General features: G+C 31.9%; 1 protein-coding gene across 3 annotated transcripts in view; it reads right to left on the reverse strand.

Annotated features, from left to right (window-relative positions):
* The window catches only part of LOC106466654 (biorientation of chromosomes in cell division protein 1-like 1), a 60,733-nt gene that overhangs the window by 17,722 nt on the left and 32,482 nt on the right, over nucleotides 1-10,529 (reverse strand). For 2 of the 3 annotated variants that reach the window (XM_013926945.2, XM_022394714.1), the window contains exon 4: nucleotides 6,403-7,021. In XM_013926945.2, the coding sequence (XP_013782399.1) occupies nucleotides 6,403-7,021 (619 nt within the window). Of the gene's footprint in view, nucleotides 1-5,312; nucleotides 5,492-6,402; nucleotides 7,022-10,529 lie in introns of all 3 variants that reach the window. The other variant, XM_022394713.1, reaches the window with a different exon arrangement.

Raw genomic sequence — 10,529 nt, forward strand, 5'->3', positions numbered from 1 at the left:
CCTCCCTTCGAAAGAGGAGTTACATTAGCTAACTTCCAATCCTCTGGGACCTGCCCACTATTCAAGGACTGCCTAAAAATAGTAGTAAGTGGCTCACATATTCAATCTTTAACCCCCTTCAAAACCCTTGGGGAAACATTATCTGGCCCAGAAGCCTTATCATTTTTTTAAACTTCCCAATTTTTTTTTTTACCAGATCAGAATTACTGCAGTCATCTTCTTTGATCTCATTTCCATTTATCAAATGATCAAGATGTGGAATACTGCTTAAATCTTCATTAGTAAAAACCAAAGAAAAAGCAAAATTTAATAACCCAACCATCTCATAATCATCAGATACTAGGCTTCCTTTATCATCCCTCAAGGGTCCTACCCCCATCCTAACATTTTGTTTACCCTTAATATATTTCAAGAAATCCTTACTGTTAATCTTAACATTTTCACCCAGCCTTTTCTCATACATCCCTTTTTCATGTCCCAATTTCCTGTTTCACCAACTTTCTTGATTTATTATAATCTCCTAAATCTCCTGTCATACCAGTCAATTTAATTTTTTTAAATTTATGATGCTTTTCTTTAATTTTATTTCTTAAACTCTTTGTGAGCCAACCTTGTAGCTACCCTTTTCTTTCTATAAGGAATATGTTTACCCTGGATATTTAAAAATTTTCCACATCTGATCAGTGTCTCCAAATAACTCAGCTGCCCAATTCACAACAGATAATTCTTGTCACACCCCTTCAAAATTAGCTTTTTTGAAACTTGTAATCAAAATATCATTATTCTTTATCTCCATATGAGATGAAACATCAAACCTAATAGATCACTTGCACCCAGATGTTCCCCAATTTCCAACTTCTCAATCATTTCAGTATTTGAAGTTAACAACAAGTTTAAAATAGCATTGTTTGACTCTGGAATTTCCCAATCTATATGCCTGAAATTAAAATCACCCATAATTATGACTTCATTATCAGCTGAAATCTTAATCTCATTGTAAAGTTTCTCACCAATTTCATCAGTATCATTTGATGGTCTGTAACAAATTCCCACTAAAAGCCCTCTTTAATACTCTCTCCTTATTAAATAGCCTGTAACCCTGTATTTCAAAAACATTTCTGTCATCAAAATAATCTACGTTTAACCATGTTTCAGTTATTCCCATTATAAGAAAATCCTCCATTCCTACCAGTTCTCTAAAGTCTTCTATTTTATTTCTTATAGTTCTAGCATTACAATAGTAACAATTAAGCCTATCCTTATAAGTACTTCTATACTCATTTCCTATGCTAAACTTTTCTCTGCCTCTTATTCTTTTTGCATTCAGTTTTTCCAGGCCCTCACCACTGTCTAGTCTTAGTTTAAAACTTCCCTTACAGCTGAGTTAATAGCCTTAGCAAACAAGCCAGCCCATACTCTATTTAAATGTAAAGCATTAATTGCAAAAAAAACTCCCTTCTTCCACTGAACTGATACCACAAGTCCAACCAGCCAATCTGCTCATCCTTACATACTAACCTAAGCCTAGCATTTAGCCCTAGCAACCTACTTATAACTTTATCCCCACAGTTAATTCTGGGCAGTATCCCTAGCAAAATTAAGCTATAGCCATTTTCTTTAAATGACTTTATCAACCCCTTGTACATATTAATTAGCTCCTCTGATCTACCTTTCCCTACATCATTAGCCCCTACATGCACTACAAAAACTGCATTTCTGTTAGCCCCCTTTATTATATCTTTTGCTCTGTCAGTTATATTCTCCACCTGTGCCCCTGGATAGAACAATCTGATTCTTTTCTCCCTATTTACTCCACAGATTATTCTATCCACGTGCCTTTCAAAAAATCACCTCCTTATCATCCACATCCTTCTCTGACCCTTTTGTTTTCTTTCCCTCCAATAATTCCTCATCTGCAGAAGTCAAGACTGATGAAGCATGCACCAAATTCATCAGACAAAACTTTCTGCTAGTAACTTTTGAGCATATTACTGAGCGAAAGACATTAAATTCCATAATACTTTCCAATAGTAGAGGTGATTTCCAGTTATCCACCTTAACATATCATCAATATGAAACATGTCTCAAAATATTTTGGGATGAAATTCTTCTCCTACACTAACCCAAAACTAAAAAAGAAAGACTGTTTAGAAACTATAGAAATCATCAAAGCAAATAACCTCTCACTAAACTGTGATAATGGGCACAGCAACATGAGCCATATTTGACAAGGTCTATTCACCATTCATACACATGACCAGACCTGATCTCTACCTATATCCTGTCACCCCCTGACACCATTTCCATCACCCTTAATTCCTATTGTCTTAGTAACAATATATAAACCTTGGATCGCTTAGTACTGATTATACCTGAAGAAGACAGACCAATGTTCTGTCCAAACATGTTGTATGTTCCACCATCAATAAAACTTTTCCTTATGCTTATAAATCATTGTTTGCCTACCTACTATTATATTAGCATAATGTGCTTCCTTACTCAAATAAGTTACTATACTGTTATAAAATCAGTTTATCTTTCGAATAAAGGAAGAATAAAATAACTATAAATGAAAGAACAACATATTTTATTAACATGTTGCATATAAAATGACTAACAACTATCGTCTAAGGATAATTCAAATTACTCAGATACATAAGAGGGTTTAATAAACAGAACACACAAGTAGCAATTTAGGCTATCATGACAAAGATCTGACTAATTTGACATACTTAACAATAGAATTACAAGTTGAAACTATATGGACCCTTTTGGGTTCTTAATTAGATTTTTATAAATTATTTATGCACTAAAGTGCTTGTGGGTCCATGGATTTATTGGTTACAGGGTATCTAAATATACAAATTAAAAAAAAAAGTAAACAAAAATAACATTAATACTACCCATACAGGTTGGTCAATGTCTAAATGTTATGACCTATTCAGAGTTACATTCAAAATTAAACAACTTTATTATCAATATATGTCAATGGACTTGGCATCAAAATATAATTTATAAATCATATTTTAATATCATTCAAGTTATAATTTTTTGAATGTAGAAGGAAATATTCAAAAAAATTCTCAACCTTTACTCTTCTGTATCACACGTGACACATCTGAGTTCTCCCCTTTAGATTTTATAACTTCAACAATTCAGCCTCTATAATGCCTAACTAATTAGAATTACAAACTAATCATATTGGCAGCAAAGAATGTAAAATTCAAACCTCCTACCTTCTAGATTTGCTGAGGTATCACTAAATTTGTCAAACCCACAAAAGAAGCCACTTCCAACTTTTTATATGCATTTCAAGCAAATTAATCACTTGCACTTCCTTGTCTGATGGCCATGTTAATGACAAATAGGAAGAGTGTACTGTAATGTATCGAAACCTTAAGCTTGTTTGTTTTTGGTGGTCAAAGATGGTAGTTTGCAAGCAAAGCTCTTGATGTGTGTTGAGTAGAGTTGTTGCTATTTTTAGTTTAGATAAAAAAAGGCAGATAAATTATAGTAGTTTTGGGACATTTTACTTTAGTGCCTGATATATATTTTGTGTTCTAAAATGCATATTTTAAAGCTTCATGAATTATGTTTTGGATAGCCAACAGAGTGAGAAAAACATCGGGTAACTGAAGCACAGCATCTAAATGCAAATGGTGCTAAATTTCTTGTATTTTTTGTAAATTTTTCAACATAAGTAAGTCAAATATAAAAATTAGAAACATTTTAGGTTATGTAACAAAGTTTACATAGAATTTAGTTTGATGAAGAAGCTAGAAAAGTTCTTGGGGTCAGAGTGTGCTTGTAACTTTATCACTTGTTTACCCAAAGCTGTACTGGAACATCCTTTATGATTTATTGCATTTCACAGAGAGAGAAGGTACAAAGTACAGTAATAAAACCATTAAATTAAAAGAAAGATGTGAAACCTGAATGATTTCTTCCAAAGGATGGCAAACACAAGCAGCCAAGGAGAAGTTACATTATGGAGACAGCAACCTTCCTTGGATAAGTCTGAATACACCAGCCTAAACAGTTGATGAACCCAACCAGTAAGCAGGGGACAGATCATAGGAAATGGAAGGGTTCCACGGAATATAAAGTTGGGAATGTGAACCCAAAAATGAGGCAGTATGTGCCACATAACATCTTAAGGAGTGAACTAAACAAAGAAGCCAACTAGGATCAGAATGAGAGTACAGGTGGGACATGGAAAGCAAAGAAATGGGTGTGAAAGCCAAACCTAATCAGCTGATGAATCCAACCAGTAAGCATGGCAGGGGGTAGAGTGCAGAATTAATCTTCTTATACTAAAGAAAATATTGTAGGAATTTAAGATCATTGCAAAGAACAGAAATGCCATCAGGAGCAGTGAACCATGCTCTAAGATAGACTCAAACAAAAAAGATGCAGATGTCAGAGAGTCCTCTTTCCTCATGGCCAGTGAGCTTAAACCATCCCATAAGCATCAAGATCTTGAAGGCATATATTGCCTTATCTATCCACCATGTATGATGCCTTGCTTCAAGCACTATAAAAATCACACTCCATGAGGAAGGATGCCACAAGGAAAGGTTATGACTAGTTTAAGAAGCTCTAAGTTGGCTGATCTGAAGTTGTCTTGTAGCAAACTCAATGACACTATCCTTACTTTCTCTATGGCTTCTGATACTTCATCATGGTCAGCTGTATTTTTATAACTGGGCTGGTCCATATATTCCCAAGACTGCTGGAATCGATTGAAAATTTTAATATCTGGACCAGACAAATTCCCCATACAGTCTTTAAAAACACAACAAGTACCACAACAAGTTCTAAAATTTGATGCTAATATACCAAATATAGGAGATTCTTGTTTAATCTTTGTTCTAACAATACACAAGCTCCATTTTTATGACCAGTGTTGCTTGCTGTTGTGTCAAAGTGAATTGCCTTTACCCAATCAATAACTCCACATTCTTCCAGCAAAGGTACCACAGCAGTAGATTGAGACTCTACGGTGCTAGAAATCAACTTCAGAGCATCTAGGAGTTGATTTATTCCTGCTCCAGATAGGATCACTTGTTCCCTGAGATCATTAAGAAGCTTGCTATCTAATGTGGGGGTGCAGTAAAGTCTACATAGGTGAAACCGGCAAGGGCCTGACAACAATACTAAATGAACACAAAGCAGATGTCTGAAAAGAGAACACAACCAACACGATAGCAGCACATGCAGAGAAAGCAAGGTACTTGCATAAATGGAAGGAAACTAAAGTCATCAGCAAAGGAATGGAAAATCAACAGAGGAAAGCAATAGAAGCTACTTACATCTTACTATAAAAGAACTTAAACATCACAGCAGGAGTCCACAAATGGGTGGAAGTGGCAGCAAGCCTGGTGAAACAACAGCAGAACGTTGATTTGTTAGGTGGCGGTCGATAGACGGTGGTAGTGGACCAATCAGAGTGCAGCAAGAAGAAGTGACCAGAAACTTAATCCGGGAAGACCTGTATAAATACCCTTGTAAGGCATTATGGTATCATAATCTCCTGAAGAAGACTTGCAGTCGAAACATTGAGAATAAAAAGAACCTGACATAGCAATCATAGTCTCATTGCTACCTTAGTATCTATTTGTCAACATGACTAATACTTAATCTAGAATTTTCCAGAAATGTTTAGAATATTCTAGAGTATTTAGAATATGAAGATACAACGCAAGGTACATGGTAAAATTCAACTACCTTGAGCAACTTCAAAATGTTATTCAGGAAGTATAAAATTTGGTGTGAATTACTTATCTATTTATTGGAACAAAATAAGGGGGTAGGAAATGTTGTAAATCAAAACTTCAAAAATAAGGACCATCCTACCTCACATATCTGTTATAGATTGAAAAGTTTGTTTTGAAATTTTATAGCAAAACATTTATTGTACTAATTTTGGTATTGAATCTTTATACAGTAATATTCATATGGAAGAAACAATTTTGAAACCACCAAACATTTTCGTTGGAAGAAGTATATAAAAGTACTTACTTGAGACAAATTTCCTGGATTACCTAGTACTTTACAATACACATTTCATAGCATTTTAAACATTCTATGAACAAATTTGCACTTGTAGTATTATGCACATTATTTACTTTACACATCTGGATTTTCTTGGTCTGCTTCACTTACCCTTTCTTCACATCTATATATTTGAAAAGGAAGCTCATCCATTCCAGTGTATTATGAATTTCACTGTATGTATAATGACTGTTATGGAGATATATATGGATGTGTCTACACATATACATATGTTAAAAGAAGATAAAAACAAGTATTCTGCTGCAAAGGTGATAGTGTTGTGTTTTTTTAAATGTCATTTGTAAGATGAACATGCTCATAAATATTATGGTGAATAAATAAGCTTACTTTGCCTTATCATATTTAGTTAGCTCTGGGGAAGTATGATCAGCATTTTCACTTAAGTGTCGACCTCGATCTGTAAATTTGCTTTGCTGTTCCTGCTCATCCATGGAGACACTTGCTGTCAGTCCTACATTTTCTTCCTGTTGACTTCTCTCTTCCTTCTTATCTGTTACAAGTTTAGTTCTTTTACTTAAAACACTGGAATGTTTTTCTTCTACAAATGAAAACTTCTGATGAGATAGAGGATGAGATGTTTGTGTGAACTGAACAAAATTTCTTTCTTTGGTAGTTTTGAGGTTTTCAGAGGTTCCGAACAATGAATTGTCATTTGATTTTTCTTGATATTTCTCCAATTCTTTATCTAGGAAGCTTGGGTCTCCTTCAGAACTCTTATATTTTTTACTTTTTATTCTACTTTCATAAGATTCTTCAGTTTTAAATTTGTGCTCTTGATCCTGACGATGATCAGTTACAATTGATGATTTACGACCTGGTGTAAATATTGATGAAAACTCATCAGATGCATATTTCAGATTGACTTTTCTTTCCCTGCGTAGTTCCATTCTGGAGTCATCATGTGTATCAGATGACTGAACTCCTCCAGTTGGTGATTTTAATGAATCTGTAGACCAAAAATATCATAAAGCAATGTAGTATTTAAAATTTACTTATAGAATATTAATTTGCAATAAAGTTAAAAAATATTTTATTTGTGAATAGTTCTTGGCATAAGCTTTTACCACCTTTAATGATAAGGATCTATGGCTGAGATTCAGCTGAATAAATAACTGAGTAAAGTATACACTACTCTTCAAAAAACCTTGATAAATTAATTGCATTTTGGGTCTCCTTTAAATCACATGAAATGTTATCACAGAGTTGGTTTATTTATTATCTGTTACTTTCTTTTGACTTACAAAGCCACTAACAAATCAATTCAAGGTACAAACTATAACTGAGTAACAACATTTTATATTCAACTTTGGAAAAAAATATCAATCACAATTTAACAGAATAGTAAGATGTTAACATTTCTATTGAATTTATACTTAAATAAAAGACAGGATATTTAAGCTTTTCTATGGAGGAAAGTATTTTCCTATTCATATAAAGTGTTAAAAATGTATTTTTTGCAAAATTTATTAACTTTTTTCAAATACTTACTGATTTGCCAGTGGCAATGAGGACTAAGAAGCTTGTCATTAAAAAAGTGACAATGAAAAACAACCAAAAATCCTATTTTTCAACATACACACAAACAACCTTATATTTTACCACAGAACTTTTTCATTTATTACTGTCCAGAATAATGCCTGAAAGCTTCAGCTGGTACATAATCTACATACAGGAGGCAACATTGTTCAATTTAGATATTTGTATTGTTCTTTGGTCAGAGGGTGGTTTGGTGTAAGGTGATGGGTGTGGCTTAATGACTAGAATGTTGAGAGTTTAAGAAACAATCTGAGCATTATGAAAAATAAGCCAGGCTATAGAACATTTTTTACTTATTATTGAGATAGCCAATGAAGTCAGTAAGTGAATTATTGAGTTATTCATAAGTTACAGTGAGTGTGTTAGTTTTTGAGTAAACAGTACATGATTCAGTTCATTTTGTATAATGCCAGCCAGTTAGTTCAGTGCTATAAATTTTTAGTTTGTTTTTACAAGAAAGTACAAGGCATATGAAATTAGGATTAAAATAGAATTCCTGTTTAGTCATTGCCTATTTGTGAGGTTAAGTCTATTGATTATGTAAAATCATTGAAATAGTACTTAAAAAACTAAATCACTTTCTTTATCAAGTAAATTGGACTTTTATTAATATTTTTACCAAATAATCAAATAATAGAAACTATTACAACAACAAAGATTTAGATCTAGTTAGTTAAAATTAAAACAAACATATTATGTGGATAGAGTGTTAGTGATAGTAATGTAACAGTACTCTATCTTTGCTAGGAGTTAGGTCAAAGTGCATATGTTACAACCTTTTAGAGAGTTACATTAAAATTTGATTAAACCAGTTTATTATCAATATATATGAATAAACTTGGCATCAAAAATAGTTAATTAATGAATTTTTAATATTGTGTATTAATATTTTAATTTTATAACGAAATATTTCAAATATTCCTCAATCTCCGTAGTATGAGAATCATGACATTTCTTCTCTAAAAGTCTTCTCCCTTCTCAAATTTATTTACCATCCTTCTCTGAAGTATGAAAGTTCAATACAAATTACCCATCATAACATAGATATTACTGAAGCAAAGTCTAATTTTTATAGCCTTCAATCTTATTTGGTTACAAAGCAATAAACTAGAAAATCAGACCCACTTGCTATGCCCACCAATCAAACCATCTCTTTCAAAATAACCAATAGTACTCTCTGATGCTTTATACTACATTACTTATAATAATAGAAAGGCAAAGTTTTAATCTTTCAAATGATGTATTATATTACATTGTTTTCAGTACAGAGCATCATCTATTTTGTCTTCAGTTTGAGAGTTTCTCTTGCAGTGTTCAGATCAAGAACTTGATAACAAGAAACCCAATTTTTAGAAAATAAAAACTTTATTATAAATGTACGACGTTTCCACAAGATTTTGCCATCCTCAGTTTTTCATTACCCAGTCAAGCCATCTCAAAACTTTTATTTTCAGATCAAGAAGCTTTGGGAATAGTTTTAAGGCTCTTATGTGATAGTTAGAAAGCCATATTAATGATGACAGTTATAGGACATTGTTTGCATTGTGCATGTTAATATTCTGTGTTCTTAGGTGCATTATTTAAGTAAAAAAAAAATTATTTAATGTGTTAGTACCATCAGTATAAAAAAAGTAGGCCTAAATTTCATTCTCAACTGAAAGCAAAAAAATAAGATCAAAGTAAGTACAATATTTCTTGTTTTTTCACGTATATTTTTTACTTACTGTTATAAAAGTAACTAAAATGTTAAAATTAGAAACTTATGTGGTTAGATTAAGTAAGACAATGACAAAACAAAACATAAAATTCTTAATGAGGTATGCTCGCAAGTAGCTCGTGCATTATGTCATTCAATACAGTACACGTTTGCAGAGTGATTTACAACTTGTGTCGTAGGATTATTAGTTAAACAGGATTCAAATCGCAATGAAACAGTAAAATGCAGTATAAACAGATGTAGACTGTTACAAGCTCTTTAGGACAAACAATTGTAGTTTCCTATTACAATATTTTCAATATTTTTCTTTTACGTGTTTACAAAGTCAGTAAATTGATTGAGTCTATAAAGAGTTAGGATAGAGAAAAAAACAGATAAAATATAATTTTACAGAAAAGAAACTTTGATATTTATTTAGGAGGTTTTAGAAGCTATACAAATGAAATTTAAAAATTTTCAGATGAAAAAAGTATTTTTAGTTTAACATGAAAATAAATTAGCACTCTGAGCAGTCAACACTCTGATTGACACATCTTTAGTAAAAATATGATTTTTTGTTAAAAAGGACTTGTAATTTTAAAAAAAAATTTTTGGAACGAGTGTAATCTTCAATCTTAAAAACTAAAATTTTTTAAAAAACAATGATTATTTTATACACAATTCTATAAAACTGAGATTGTTTCCAGTCTCCAAATTACTAAAATAATAACTTACTGTACAAGATTTAATTATGAAGTTGAGATAAATGGTTGTTTACCTTTTTTGGATGTTTTATTGAGTAAAACTAAGGATAAATCGGAAACTACCATTTATCGTAAACCTTTCTCTATAATCATTCCACCACATCAAATATCTTGTCACACTACATCTAAAAAAACCTGTGTTTTTTACTCTTATGTGGATAGGATATTAAAATTATGTTGTAAACAAGATGACATCAATAATGAGTTATTGTTAATTAAGCACATAACAGTGGAAAGAGATTTTAATCCAGATGTTGTTGACACAGCTGTCCATAAAACTAAAAAACAGGGATAAAAATATTAACTTAAAACCATTTGTTGAAAAAAGTAAGAAAAACTATTTAGTACTACCATATATACCTGGTTTATCTTGTCAAATAATGAAAAAAATTAAAAAAACAAAAATTTTCCGATATACAAACTGATAAACAAAGTCAGCAAAATTCTTAATACAATTA

Source organism: Limulus polyphemus, unplaced genomic scaffold, assembly GCF_000517525.1.
Source record: "Limulus polyphemus unplaced genomic scaffold, Limulus_polyphemus-2.1.2 Scaffold2334, whole genome shotgun sequence".
Taxonomy (NCBI): Eukaryota; Metazoa; Arthropoda; class Merostomata; order Xiphosura; family Limulidae; genus Limulus; species Limulus polyphemus.